The 15,108-nt window shown below is 51.4% G+C and overlaps 1 protein-coding gene across 5 annotated transcripts in view; it reads left to right on the forward strand.

Moving 5' to 3' along the window:
• NLRC5 (NLR family CARD domain containing 5) overlaps positions 1–15,108 on the forward strand; it is a 93,343-nt gene that overhangs the window by 40,794 nt on the left and 37,441 nt on the right. For all 5 annotated transcript variants that reach the window (XM_024978950.2, XM_005218805.5, XM_059877430.1 and 2 more), the window contains 11 exons: positions 1,418–1,486; positions 2,677–4,351; positions 5,602–5,685; positions 5,831–5,914; positions 7,258–7,341; positions 7,471–7,560; positions 8,226–8,285; positions 9,897–9,962; positions 10,448–10,531; positions 12,822–12,905; positions 13,874–13,963. In XM_024978950.2, coding sequence (XP_024834718.1) covers positions 1,418–1,486; positions 2,677–4,351; positions 5,602–5,685; positions 5,831–5,914; positions 7,258–7,341; positions 7,471–7,560; positions 8,226–8,285; positions 9,897–9,962; positions 10,448–10,531; positions 12,822–12,905; positions 13,874–13,963 — 2,470 coding nt within the window. The remainder of the gene's footprint in view (positions 1–1,417; positions 1,487–2,676; positions 4,352–5,601; positions 5,686–5,830; positions 5,915–7,257; positions 7,342–7,470; positions 7,561–8,225; positions 8,286–9,896; positions 9,963–10,447; positions 10,532–12,821; positions 12,906–13,873; positions 13,964–15,108) is intronic.

Consider the following 15,108-nt stretch of genomic DNA (forward strand, 5'->3'; position numbering starts at 1 on the left):
TTAACAGAAAACATCCTTTTGGACCATAGCCCACCAGACTCCTCTGTCCATGGGATTCTCCAGGCAAGCATACTGGAGTGGGGTGCCATTCACTTCTCCAGGGGATCTTCCCAACCCAGGGTTCGAACTCATGTTCCCTGCATTATAGGCAGATTCTTTACCACTGAGCCACCAGGGAAGTCCCATCCTAGCTCCCCAACAACTCAAAACTGATACCTGGTCCTTCTGTCCCTTATCACTGAGATGGCATAATTGTCACCTGGCTGTAACCAGGTCTGGTTGATATTTAGCTAATGAGTCCCTTATTAGTACAAGACTTATTAAAATATTGCAATACAAGGCAATTCCCTGGCAGTCCAGTGGTTAGGACTCTGTGCGGTCACTGCCAAGGGCCCAGGATTAGTCCCTAGTTGGGGAACAAAGATCCTGCAAGCCACGCAGTGTAGCCAAGTATACACATTGGCTACATATATATATGCACACGCTCTTAGACTGATTGCAGCCCCTCTTTGGGACCCCTGGCTTTCCCTGCAAACCAGCAACTAAAAATTTAACATCTGGCAGGGTAAGGGGCCTGCTTCAGGGCCATTCTGATTGATCAATAAAGCCTGGCTTTAGGAGTATCCACCTTTCTTTTATTTTATTTTAGACTTTTTTTTTAATGTGGACCATTTTAAAGTCTTTATTAAGTTTGTTACAACTTCTGCATTTGGTTTTTTGGTCCTGAGTCTTGTGAGATCTTAGCTCCCCTACCAGGGACCCATCCCGCACCCCCTGCATTGGAAGGCGAAGTCTTAACTACTGGATCACCAGGGAAGTCTGCTTTACTTCTTAAAATCCTTTCTTCATCCTCTTTCTTTCTTCCTCCCTTCCTTTCTGTCTCCCCTTCATTCTTGTTCTCCTTCCTTACCCAACCTCTTCAGAAAACTATTAGCTATTGAAAATCCATGCACCCAGACAAGAACTCAGGAGACTAGTGAGAGCAGTGAGGACGTGTGGAAGAGGGGAACTAAGAGGGATAAAGCACACGGGTGCAGGAGGGAGGGCACAGGCCTGACCAAGCCTGGGGGAAGCTCTGCTTTTCTAACCAGGAGTGCCCTTGACAGAGCTGGGTCCTTTCCAACCCGTTTAGTGCTTAAGGCTGTTGGCTGTGGGCTTGGCTCCCTGCATTCTGGGCTTGGAGGTCCCCAGGCCCAGAGCCTCCAGCCCTCTCACTTGGGCCCAGGGACCCCTCTGCAGACAGAAGCTTATGTGGACACAGCCTTTGCTTGCTGTCAGCCTTCACTCAGTCCTTGAGTGTAGATATATTTGTCTGGCTGCTGCCTGTCTGTGGATTGGAGCTCCCTGAAAGTGCTGGGTACCTCCTCAGCCCAGGCCCCCAAACGTCACCCCTTACTCCTCCTTTCTTTCCTTCCAGGCCTCAAGCGGACTCATCAGAGCTGTGGGTCCTCACCTCGCCCAAAACAGTTCAGGAAGCAGCAACAAGGTGGGTACCAAGGTGGGAAGTGGATTGCCTTGGGGCAGGGACCCAGACCCTGGACTCTGTCCCCTGATCACAGGCTTCCAGCTGGTCAGGGGCTCTTGTCTTCCAGGCTCCCAGGAGGTCCTGGGTGGGCAGAGGAGGGAGGTAGATCTGGCAGGGAGGCCTTGCCAAGTCCCCAGGAGTAGGGCTTCTGCAGAGATGAGGGAGCTCAAAGCATCCTGGAGGTCTCAGCTCCATCACCCAGGCTTTTCTGGGGATGCTTCCAGGTCCTCAGGGTTTAGGGAGCCCCAGGGATGTGACAAGCATGACCTCAGAACTGGGCTGTCAATGACCAGGTTAGAGCTGAGCTGGATGCCAGGATAGAAGCCTCGGGGGTCCCCAGGGAGACATGGAGGCTACTGAGAACCAGTCAGGACAGGCAGAAGCTTCTCTCATTCTCTACCAGTTGTCCCACCAGCTGTGATACCCAGCCCCACCAGGCATAGCCAGAGGATTTGAAGCTGGTCAGAGGGTTTGCATCAATATAAAATAGGACACTATGTCAGGGGTCCCCCCTCTTTGTGGGCATCTCCAGTGTCCCTCAACGTTGGAGCCCTCCCTGAGACCCCAAGCCCTCCCCGAACTACCAAAGATCTCCTAAATGACTCAGCAGTTAAAGTCAACACCTGGCACTGTAGACATTGACTGTTGACTGGTTTTGGAAGTTCTGATTGGTCAGAACCGGGCCCATAGGTGATTGGTGCTCATCCTTGACCTCGCAGAACTGAAACATTGTCGGGGGGAGGTGGTGGCAAAGGCAGGTTACTCCGGTATCATAGTAAAAGTTTGTTCCAATGAGATATTGCAAAGGAAGTGCCCCCCTTTCCTCTCCTCCATCTTTTTGAAAACTTTATGTCACTTGCATTGTTGCAAAACAAACAAGAGCCATGATCCACACGTCCCCATTCATTATTTCTGTGTGTAAATGGCAGCCAAAGCCTGTGCTTCTGTACAGCCAGTTAATTCTGGGAATTTGGGTGGCACAAGACCACATGTGTGCCCTTTCCATCTCTGCCCCCACACCCACACACACACGCAGAGCTGAGGCTGCAGGCTCCCAACCACCTGATGAGGGGGAGTGGGGTTCAGGGGAGGAAGGGGAGCTGGGGGCAGGGAGGCATTCTGCTCTCATGCCATCTCCCTGTCCCCTGCAGAGTTGGCCAAGAGGTACCTGCAGCTACTGAGAACTTCTGCCCAGCAGCGCTATGGCAACAGGACCCCCGGGCCGGGACAGCCATTGGCCTTCCACCAAGCCTACGTCCCTCCAATCTTGAAATGGAGCCGGGCCTCGGCGCCCTTCCACACTCAGGAGGGTGCCACAACAGGGAACCCCAAGGCAGAAGACGGCACTGATGTGAACGTTCGGGACCTCTTCAGTACCAAGGCCAGCAAGGGCCCGAGAGTGACGGTGCTTCTGGGGAAGGCGGGCATGGGCAAGACCACGCTGGCTCACCGGCTCTGCCAGAAGTGGGCCGATGGTCAGCTGGACCGCTTCCAGGCTGTGTTCCTTTTCGAATTCCGCCAGCTCAACCTGATCACAGGTTCCTTGACACTGCCGCAGCTCCTTTTCGACATGTACCTAAGGCCTGAGGCCAGCCCGGAGGCCGTCTTCCAGCACCTGAAGGAGAACGCGGAGGGAATCCTGCTGATCTTCGACGGGCTGGACGAGATCCTCCAGCCCTGCTCTGACAAGGAGACCGAGGACCCCGAGGACCCAGCGTCAGCCCTCACCCTCTTCTCCCGCCTCTGCCGTGGGACCCTGCTGCCCGGCTGCTCGGTGATGGCCACCTCCCGTCCAGGGAAGCTGCCCGCCTGCCTGCCCACCGAGGCGGCCACGGTCCACATGTGGGGCTTCGACGGCCCGCGGGTGGAGGAGTATGTGAACCACTTCTTCAGCGACCAGCCGTCCCAGGAGGCGGCCCTGGCGGAGCTGCAGATGGACAGACACCTCTGGAGCATGTGTGCAGTGCCTGCGCTGTGCCGAGTCGCCTGCCTCTGCCTCCATCACCTGCTCCCGGGCAGGTCTCGAGGCCAGTCTGCAGCCCTCCTGCCCACCATGACGCAGAACTACATGCAGATGCTCCTCACCCTCAACCCCCAAGGGGTCCTGCGGGCTGAGCCCCTGCTGGGTCTCGGGGAGGTGGCCCTGAGCGGCCTGGAGTCAGGGAAGGTCATCTTCTCTGCAGGAGACATCCCTGCATCCACCCTAGACTTTGGGGCTGCCCTCGGTCTGCTGACCTCCTTCTGCGTGTGCCTGGGGCCCGGGCACCGGGACACAGGCTACGCCTTCTCCCACCTCAGCCTGCAGGAGTTCTTCGCAGCCCTGCACCTGCTGGCCAGCCCCCAGGTGGACAGAGAGGCCCTCAGCCAACATGTCACCCTCCATTCTCGCTGGGTGCAGCGGACAAAAGCCAGACTGGGCCTGTCGGACCACCTGCCCACCTTTCTGGCTGGCCTGGCATCCCGTGCCTGCCGCTCCTTCCTCAGCCTCCTGGCTGAGCGGGAGGAGGAATGGGTGGCTGCCAAGCAGGAGGTAGTCCTGCAGGCGCTGAAGAAGTTGGCCACCCGTCGGCTCACGGGGCCCAAGGTTGTAGAGCTGTGTCACCGTGTGGGTGAGACGCAGGATCCTGAGTTGGCCAGCTTCATGGCCCGCAGCCTCCCCCAGCAGCTGCCCTTCCACAACTTCCTGCTGACCTACGCCGACCTGGCCTCCCTGACCAGCATCCTGGGGCACAGGGATGGCCCCATCCACCTGGATTTTGAGGGCTGCCCCCTGGAGCCCCGCTGCCCTGAAACCCTGGCAGGCTGTGGGCAGGTAGAGAATCTCAGGTGAGAGTGAGGACAGGGGAGCTCTGGGGAGGACCTGGGGACATCCCTGGGAGAGAACTGGACTTTGGGGGCAGTGGAGGCCAGCCAGTCTGGCAGACCCCTGCTGAGAGAAGCAGAGCAAGAATCTTGACTATCGTAGCAGGGACTTCTCTGGTTGTCCAACAGTTAGGACACCATGCTTTCAATGACAAGGGCACAGGCTCAGTCCCTGGTTGGGGAATTAAGATCCCAGAAGCCACATGGCATGATCTAATTAACTAATTGATTATATAAAGGACAGATGGGCCCCTCCTTACTGCCCTGTAGCTTGTAACACAGTGAGGAAGCTCCATGCCTTGCCAGGAACTCTGGGGTCTAGTTAGATGTCCTGTAGTCATGGTTCCTGGATTCAGTCTTTCCCTCCCTTTCCCTCAGTAATGGGCTGGAACACCAATCCAGGCTGTGCTACTAGAGCCTATTGGGTTTGGACAGGTTCTTTAACTTTGCAACCTGAGTTTCCCTATCCCTCAGATGAATCAGTAATTGTACCTAATGCATAGGGTTGTTGTGAGAATGCATGGAAAACACTTCTTAACACAATTCCCAGCAGGAGTAAAGTCTCAATATGTGTAGTAGCTAGAAAAAAAGGTTAGGGTACAGTAACAAAGAACCCCTCTCTTCCCTGGCCAAATACAGTGGGTTAAATAATGTAGTTTTTATTATTATTATTCTTATAGAAGACTCAGAAGTAAAGGGTCCAGGTCAGTGGGATGGCTCAGCTCCCACGATCATGCAAGAACCCAGGTTCCTTCCATGGTTGCTCCATCATCTCCTAGGGTATCTTGATCTGCATGGGCACGGACATATCTGTGCTCTGGCGTGGGGGAAAAGTGAAAAGATGGATTAGTCATGCCCAATGTGTTAAAGCTGGTCCTGGAACTAGGCACATCTTTTCCACCCCCATTCCAGTGGTGACAACATAATTGGAGTCGTATGATCAATACTGAGCTGCAGGTGAGGCTGGGAAACACCACCTCTGTCTGGAAAACTATGTCCGCAGTTACAGCTGTAGTGGAGGGTAGGTTTTGGTGGAAAGTCAGTGCTGTTTGCCATATGTGTATTTGTTACTACTGCAGCAATTACAACTACTACTGCTGCTACTACTGTCATTACTGTATTAAATTCCTCCCCTCAGAGGAGGGGTAAGTGATGACCTCCTCTAAGCCCTGCCCATCCTTGATCTTCTGCCACTTTGCCTCTTCCTGTGGCAGCTTTAAGAGTCGGAAGTGTGGGGACGCCTTTGCAGAAGCCCTCTCCAAGAGCTTGCCAACGATGGGGAGCCTGAAGAAGCTGGGGTGAGTCAGACCTTGGAACCAAGACAGATCCTCAGCTGGGGATGCTTGAAACTCCCCTCCCTTCCCTCAGCCCTACACAGGGAAGATTCCTGGTCTACCCCCTTCCCCATCCCCATTCCTCCTGCCATCTTTGCTTCCCCTGTAGGTTAGCAGGAAGTAAGATCACTGCTCAAGGCATCAGCCACCTGGTGCAGGCTTTGCCCTTCTGCCCACAGCTGGAGGAGGTCAGGTGAGTGATCTCCAGGAGGGCTCGCTGGTTGAGGAGAGAATTCACTGCTCAGGGCCCTCCTTGGGCCTGGACTGGGTGCTATGTATTCCGTTAGGGTCTGGCCAGTACTTCTTCAGTGAGACCCAGAGAGAGGAGGCATCAGCCTGAGAAACAGGTGGGACTGGGTCCAAACTCAAGGCTCCCAGAGAAGTGCTAATATTTTGGGCCATCTTGAAGGAGCTTGAGTTTTGAGGCTCCCTCCCCTCTTTCTGTGACCCTGAGAGAAGGGATGGCAGTGTGTAGGCAGGTGCTGGGTGGGTACACATAAAGGCACGAAGCATACACACACCTTCATATTCATGCACATATGTCTATACACACTTAAACTCACCTGCTCACTTAAGTACGTGCCCCACTTGCATGCAAACATGCAGCAGAATATGCCTGCACACTTAGATCCACATACACATCTAAACACATATGCACGAATATACTCCTGCCTTGTATCTGTGATGTGTGACCTGAGAAGGGTGGGGCCAGGGATCCTCTCCAGCAGTTCCCTGGCAGGACCTCTGCTACCTTATATGGCACCTTTATGAGCTTTAGAAGTCACCCCTTTGTCCAGGCAGATGCAGCTAGCATCAGGGTGCACTGCTTGTTGAGAGGAGCATTAGCTGGACCGGGCTCTACTCTGCCCCCTCTGCTGGGTGTCTTTGTTCACGGTCACTCTGGGTGATTGGAGAAAAGATGAAGATCACTCTCAATAATTACAAAAGAAAAGTAAATGTCATCAAGTTCACTATCACCAATCTTTTGTCCTGACCAAGTGGTTCCACACAGAGCCACCCTTATACTCTTCATCTCTTTTGTCCCTTGAGCTCAGAATCCAGGCAGAGCTGGTTGTAGACAGGTGGGAAATGTGAGGTCAGAAAGGACAGTGCTTGGCCTAGGGTTCTGGATGAATCAGAACCAGAGATGAGGCCGGGAGCCACTTCTGCTGTGTCCCAGTCTGCTCACCACCTGGGAGCCTAGAGACCCTGATGAACTCAAGTCTCAGGCAGATCCTGAGTTAGAGCCCTGAGCACAGGGCCCTGGGTCTTTACACCCCTCATGAGACTCACTGTCCATCATCTGCATCCCCTGGGCCACCAGGCAGAAACTCCCCCAGGAGGACTGAACAGGGACAGAAGTGAGGCCATCAGAGGGCCTCTCCTCCCACTTAGAACTGCTGGATACCATGAACTTCTTGTGGGCTCCTGTCTTGTGTCTCCTGCCTGATGATGGCCATGCCTGTCACCTGCCAACTGGGGCTTCCAAGTCTCCCAACTCCAGAGCTGAGGGACTGGGCCTTGGTCTCTCTGCAGCTTCCAGGACAATCAGCTCAAGGACAGGGAAGTGCTGAACATCGTGGAGGTACTCTCTTGCCTACCACGGCTCCAGAAACTTGAGTAAGCAGTCTTTCTACTGCCCCTGCCTAAGACACCCTCCCCCCACCCACCCATTCTTTGGAGACAAAGAGAGTCTGGGGTGGCTGGGAAGGGGGATTCATTCCTGGCACCCTTACCACAATCATGCAGCCTGAGCCGCAACAATGTCTCCGTGTCAACACTACTCTCCTTGACAAAGGTGGCGGTCACGTGCCCTACCATCAGGATGCTGCAGGTCAGGTGAGCAGGAGTGGGGTCCTGGCCTTCAGGGTCTTGAAAAAGGGGGAGGAGAAAGTAGGGGATGGGAAAAGGAGGAGGCTACTGGTCTGTAAGACCTATGTGTATATGCGTGAGTCTGTTTTACTCACATTGATATCTCCAGAGGCTAACTCAGGCTGGCACCTCGTACTCAATAAATAGTGAATGAATGGAAAGATAAATGGATGGGTGGATGAATGAGGGAATGAATCAGCAAATCTAGGAACTATGGGCAGAGTGGAAGGAATCCTGAGTCGCATGTCGCTCTCCATGGTGCTGAACTAGCATTGCCAGTTTGGGTCACGGGGTAGATCAAATGTCATGCCTCTTAATCCTGAAACACTGACTCCTGCAGAAACTCTCAGCAGTCCTAATTTTTGTTTTTCTAGCAAAAAAAGAAAAAAAAAAGAAAAAGTGTTTTCCTGACTTTTTAAACCACTCAGGATTCATCTAGCAATGTCATAGTCACAATTGTACATTTTGAGCACTTTGAGCAATTTGCGCAATTGTCTGATTTTGAGCACTTTCACCGGTTCTGCTGTTTCTCTGTGAATTACAAATCAGCTTTCTCTGGAGGTTTGGGGCAGCCTGGGGTGCACAGGTGGGGGTGATGTACTGGTTTCACAGCTCAGTGTCCAACCTTACAGGGAGACGGACCTCATCTTCCTCCTCTCCCCGCCCACAGAGACAGATCCTGAGCTACAAGGGTAAGAAGCTAGGGATGGAGCTAGTCTGGGCTCATTCTGAGAAGCAATCTGGCCTTAGGCAGCTGTGGGGGAAATTGCAAAAGAACTTAAGAACTGGAATGCAGGCGGGTTTTCTTGCTACTGCTTCCCTGAGAAATGACTTACTTCTCAGAGTTGGCCAAGGTTTGAGCTTCCTCTAGTGTCTCTGGCCCACATCCAGCTCCTGTGATGAGAAGGTATCCTCAGAAGTCTCAGAGTGATCAGACCCTTAGGGAGGGCATGAAGACACAGTGAGTTTGGCATTGCTAGGCAGGGAAACACTTCCAACTAAAAAAGAAGGAAGGCAATTATGGTTTCAGCATCTTAGACTTGTTCTGAGAATTGAATAAATTAACACATTTAAAGTGCTTAGAACACTGCTGGCATCCAGTTGCCATGCAAATGCTGGCTGTTTCAGCTCTTTGTGGATTCCAGCTTGGCTATTCCTGGCTGGGCAGAAATAGGGAAGTTACCATCCCATTAAATTTTTTTTTATGTGTTTCTGTCACACCTCCCCCTTGTGAGACTCAAGAGATGAATGAAGTTGTATGTCCTCATAAGACTCTGAGCCTCAATTTGCTCACCTATTCAAGGATCTGGGGGCCTTCCCTGATGGCTCAGATGGTAAAAAATCTGCCTGCAATGCAGGAGACCCAGGTTCAGTCCCTGGGTTGGGAAGTCCCTGGAGAAGGGAATAGCTACCCACTCCAGTATTCTTGCCTGGAAAAATTCATGGGCAGAGGAGTCTGGTGGGCTATAGTCCAGGGAGTTGTAAAGAGTCAGACACACTGAGTGATTAACACTTTTACTTTTTTCGTAAGGATTTGGGAGGACCAATATGTTTTTACCCTCTGACTGCATAGAGCTATGATGCCCCTCTGGCCATTTAATTTTATATTAATTAGCATTAAGTAAAATGAACATTTCAGTTCATCAGCACTTTAGCTACTGTTCAAGGGCTCAATGGCCATGAGTGACTCTAGTGGCTCCCATAGTGGATGCCACAAATAGAAAACATTTCCATCGTTGCAGAAAGTTCTTTTGGACAGCACCGCTCTAGAAGTTGGTGAAAACCTGTGATGTCCCAGCTTCCCTGCAGCCCCCAGTCCTTTCTTGGTTTCCCACCATATGCACCTATGTACCATTCCATCCATTCTCCCAGCCTTCTGAACCACAGATGGTACAAGTGAAGACCATCACATCTTAACAATAACAGCTTCTTTTTACTAAGCTTCAGTTTTATGCCTGTGCCAGACACTTGACCATATGTTGTCTCATTCAATCACTTTATGTGTTGGATGTTGTCACCCCAGTTTAAAAAAAGAAAGTGGAGCCTCAGATGGATGAAGTGACTTGCCCAAGGCCACACAGCTAAATATGGCAGAAACAATTTGAATCAAGGCCCCAGTTGACTGCAGACCTTGTTTTCTGCTGCTTTGTTGAATAGCACCTTCAGTACATTCAAGCACCCATCTTTGCTACTCATTGACTGTGGGTCATGCTGTAGGGTTATCATTTCCTAGAAACTAAGGGGAAAGGTTTGGTCCTTCATGCCTGGGTCTCCTGAGCTAATGCTGGATTTGTTCTTGCCAGAGACCCAGACTTACAGGGAAATGCCAACCAGAGGAAAGAGGCTCAGAGAAGAAGCCTGGCACTCAGGTACGGTGGGATCCATTGCCCTGAGGGGAGGGATATGATGTGGGGAGATGGTACCTTGCCAGAGGAGTCATGGCAGGGGCAGGGAAGATAAAGGGAAAAGCAGATGTGTGGCAGGGAAAGGATATGAATAACCCATCCTAGCCTGAACCAGGAGCATCTGTCATAAGAACAACACTAAAATCTGTTATTCAACAGCCCTTTGCTTTGCGCTTGACATTGTAATATTTTATATCCATTACCTCATTTTAATTGTTTTGAAAACCTGCAAAGTACACATTAGCCCCATTTGGTAGAGGAGGCAACTGGGTCTTAGACAGGTTAGGTGCCCTGTCTAAGGTCACTCGGCTACTGAAACACAGGGCCGAGGTTAAACCCAGGTCTGCTGGCCTCCTGGCTCCTCCAGCTCCCAGCAGCCACACTCAGAGCTACAGGAGCCATAGTGTAGCTTCTAACCTTGAGCTTCTCTGCTCTGACCCCCACTTCAGGCTCCAGAAGTGTCAGCTTGGGGTCCATGATGTGGAGGTGCTCATAGCCCAGCTGCGGGAAGGCCCTCAACTGGATGAAGTGGAGTGAGTATCATGGGGAGCACTGGGACAGGAGGCGGGAGGGAGGACAGGGCAGCGTAGGCAAGGCCTTTTGGGTGGATGGTGTGGGGAAGGGCACACTCTTCATTAAGAATTTGGGGGAATCAGATCATCAGAACGGCTACCATTATTTAGCACCTGTCACGTACCAGGCACTTTTACATACATCCTCTCATTTAATCCTTATATCTCTATGATGTAAGTACTGCTACTGTGGGCATTTTATAGTGGAGGAAATTTAGCCACAGAAAGGTAAATTTGCTCACAGTCACAAAGCTAAGAAGACTCCAGGCCAGGGTTCAGGCTCAGTCTGACTCCTGTCCTTATCCTCACAGAGGTTTGCAAAGCAGAAAGCTCATGGCACTTAGGTCTTACCTTCTAAACCACAACCCTCAGGGTCCCTCACCCTGTCTTCCTCCCAGAGTAGCATGAGATGACCTCTTTGGGACTGGAGAAAGTTCTCAGGATGTCCAACTCCTGGGTGATGCCTTTGAGAGTGTGGTTTGGGGATCACTGGAGGTCCTGTTATGTCACCAGGAAGGGACCCCTGCCAGAATCATCCCAGAAAGTCAAATGGGCTTGAAGTTGGGTTGGGGCAAGATGAATGGGCAGATGAAGGCAGCCTTGATGACCAAAGTTTCATCCTTGATGTTGTCCCATTGCAAGAACCAAGACAGGATTAAAAGCTGGTTTTTACCAAACTCACATACTTCCACCCAGCTCCCACCAGCTTCCACCAGCCACCATCAGGCCTGTCCCTCCCGTGTTCTCACCCGCAGGTGGGGCTCATCACCCCCCTGGTTACACAGATCAGACAACCGCATAGCCCCCTTGCCCTCCTCCTATAGCCAGTCTATCCTGAGTTGTCCTTCCCCCTGTATAGTTCCCTTGGGACATTCTCTTGAGATTTTCCTGGTGGTCTAGTGGTTAAGACTCCACACTTCCACTGGAGGGGGAATGAGTTTGATCCCTGGTAGGGGAGCTAAAACCGCACATGATCTGGGACTAAGATCCCACATGTGGCATGACACGACCATTCTCTTTTCTCCATCCTCTTCATCCACCTCCCTAATCTAAACCACTCTCACCTTCCACTTGGACGCGTCCTCACTAGGTTTCCCTGCTTCCATCCTGGCCACCTCCACCTGGCAGTGAACTGCCTTTTATTGCTGCCTGCCCCTTCCCCTTGCTCAGGATAAAGTCCAAATCCTTAAATACTGTCTGATCCAGAACCAGCCCGCAACCCCACAAGCCCCATCTGACCCCACTTTCCCACTCAATCTTATTTATCTATTTCTTTGTTTAATTTGTTTATTTACTTTTTTGTGGCTGTGCTGGGTCTTCCTTGCTGCACTTTTCTAGGATTTTCTAGTTGCAGCTTTTTTTTCAACTAGGCTTTTCTCTAGTTGCAGCAGGTGGGAGACTACTCTCTAGTTGCAGTGCACGGGCTTCTCATAGCAGTGGCTTTTCTTGTTGCAGAGCACAGGCTCTAGGCACACAGGCTTCAATAATTTCAGTTCCCAGGCTCTAGAGCACAGACTCAATAGTTGTGGTGCCCAGGCTTAGCTGCTCCGCAGCTTGTGGGATCTTCCTGGACCAGGGATCAAACCCATGTCTCCTGCATTGGCAGGCGGATCGCTTACCACTGAGCCACCAGGGAAGCCCCCACTCAATCTTTAACCTAGACATACTGGCTCTTGTTCAGGTCCTTGAATGTGCTATGCCACAGGGTCTTTGACTGTGCTCTCCCTGCTACCAGGAACCCCCTCCCTCATCTCTCTCCCACCCCTTACCTGTTGAACTCCTAGTTTTTCTAGCAAGTAGCTCAAACATCAGGGAAGTCTTCTCTTTTCCCCAGATTAGATCAGATCCCCCTATAAGCATGGAGCTCATCATAAGAAGTAATTATGTAGGTTGTAGCATAAGGAAACAGTCAAGGGTGGGGCCTTAAAGTCAGGCTGCCTGAGTTCAAATCCCAGGTCCAGCTTTGATCGAATATTTCAACCACTCGGGAAGTCAGTTTACTCATCAGTACAGTGAGGATAATAATAGTGCCTACTGCACAGGGTTGTTATGAGGATTCAACATCCAACATCATGAAAGCACCTAGGACAGTTTCAGGCATATAGCACACAATCTTTCACTGTTCTTTATAACTGAGTCTCATTTATTGGGGTGATGCTTTGACTAAAGTCATTGAGGGACTGTGTGAATGCTGAGGGTGGAGGGGGCACCCCACCCTAGCTGCACAGGACATCAGACCCCTCTGTCTCAGCCTCTCAGGGAACCAGCTCAAAGATAAAGGCTGTCAACTGATGGCAGAGGCTGCTCCCCAACTGCACATCACGAAGAAGCTGGAGTGAGTTGCCTGCCCCACTGTCGGGTACCAGGGAGGGTCTAGCAGAGCCCCAGCTGGTCCCTGCCACCCCTGATCCCCGTGCCCACAGTCGCCAGAAATGATGCTGCTCCATGACCTCCCATGCTTTCTCCCAACTCCAGTGTGGCTGGAGTGGTTCAGCCACGTCTTGCTCTTGCCTCTGGCATGCGCCACCTAGGTCCCGTTATGAAAACCGCTTGTACACGAAGAGCATGTTCAGTGTACATCAGTAGCTTGTGTTCCAGTTTGCCCTGACAGCCGCCCCGTGGTGGGTGGGGTGCAGTGTTTTACTGGCGCAGCTTTAGGGTATTGGGTGGATGGGTGCTGGTGTGTTGGGTTGGGATATTGGAGTGGAAAGTAGTATGTTAGGGTGGGGGTATGGTTTGCGGGTGAAAGGATGGCTTGTGGTGTTGGTGGGATGAAAAGAAAGGGTAGTGGGCTATTGGGTGTGCTGTGGTGATGCATGGGGTGGGGTAGGGTGCTGTTTGCGGGGGATGTTTTGGGTTCTTAGCATCAAGTGTGAGTTATGTGTGGAGGAGGGTGTTGAGGTTAACAGTGATTTGGATTCTTGGCCTTGGATTTAGACCCTGGCTCTGTCACTCAGTAGCTCTGTGATCCTGGGAAAGTAACATAGTGTTTCTTGGCCTCAGTTTCCCTCACTGGTAAAAATGGGATTAAAATAGTGGTTATTTTTTCAGATTGGAAAACAGAATCAGAGAGGCAAAAACAGTAAGTCAGCGCTTATTGCTCCAGCTGGAGAACTTTATTCTCTGTGTGGGTCACATGCCTCTTGGCTCATCCACCTGGGCCAGAAGCCTTTGAGACCCCTTGGTTAGGGACCCAGGACATTCCAGGAGTGACAGCTGCTGAGCCAGGAAGAGGAGCTGGAGCTGTCTGGGGCCGGGACTCCAACCACCTGCTGATGGCTGCCTCCCTCCTCCTGTCCACAGCCTCAGCGACAATGAGCTTTCTGTGGCCGGGGTGCTGGGAGTACTGAGTGTGGTGAACACGTACCAAACCCTGACAGAGCTACATATCAGGTAGGAACTCCCAGCGGACCACCATCACCCACTGCGACCCACAGCGTGGAGCTCCCAGGCTCTCCCATCATCCCTCTCCAAGTTTTCGGCGTTCTTTCTGGCCGTGGGCCTTTGGGTCCTATAGAAGAAGCTGCTGCTGCCTGCCCAGACCCCTTTACAGCTGGGCACCCATTCCCAGCTACTAAAGGTGTTGGCCGCTCACAGTTTATACCTCTTCTGGAGAACTGACCCAGGCGGATAAGATCCAGTGATGCCTGGGATCGTACACCTCCACCCTGTCCCCCCAACCGGGAATAGCCAATGATGGAGGCAGAGGTGTAACTTACCAGCCCCTTTGCCTCAGGGTAGGCAAACATTTAGTGCTATTCATGCACCCCAAGGGATCTGGCTGAGGATCTGCCCTGTTATGCTTCCCTCTGTCCCTTATTGATTTCTCCTGAGATCAGACCCTCAGGACATCATGTACACGGTGACCAAGGGACTCTGCTTCTAAGGGGGCTTGACCTTAGACAGGGCCCAACCTTATTTCTGTAAGTCTCTGTGTTCAATCTGGGCAGCTGAGGACAGATGTTAATAAATGTCAACATGGTCCCCACCCACAGGGACTCTCAACTTAGTTTGGAGGCCCTGCTTTAAACATTCCTCAGAGGAGGAAAGGGAGACCAAGTTCACCCAAGAGGTGGAATTAGGGGACCTTGGTTCACTGTATATAATAATTGAGTAAAGGCCCCTATGGTGTTGCAAATGTCACTGTATTCACTTCTAGGAATTTATAATGAAGAGGTCACCATGATGGTGCAAACACTTAGTCCTGCAGGGGTGTTCATCTCTGTCTTGGTTGTAATAGGAAAAACTGAAAATAACTTAAATCTTTAACAATAGGATATTAGTGCTATTAGTTAAATAGACTAAGTTGCCTCCAGAGAGAACTCGAGGGAACCATGATACAGCTGCAGCTTTAGTGCAGAGGGAAGACTGTGGCCTATTAAGTAAACATAAAAATTTTAATTCATTGTTTATATAATAAAGCTTTTCAATCACACTGAAAGGGAGAATAGTATAATGAACTCCCCAGCCCCCACCAATAACTGTTATATCATGTAACCCTTGCTTCATCTGTCCTTTGAAATATTAATTTTTAAGAG

The sequence above is a fragment of the Bos taurus genome, chromosome 18, assembly GCF_002263795.3.
Source record: "Bos taurus isolate L1 Dominette 01449 registration number 42190680 breed Hereford chromosome 18, ARS-UCD2.0, whole genome shotgun sequence".
Taxonomy (NCBI): domain Eukaryota; kingdom Metazoa; phylum Chordata; class Mammalia; order Artiodactyla; family Bovidae; genus Bos; species Bos taurus.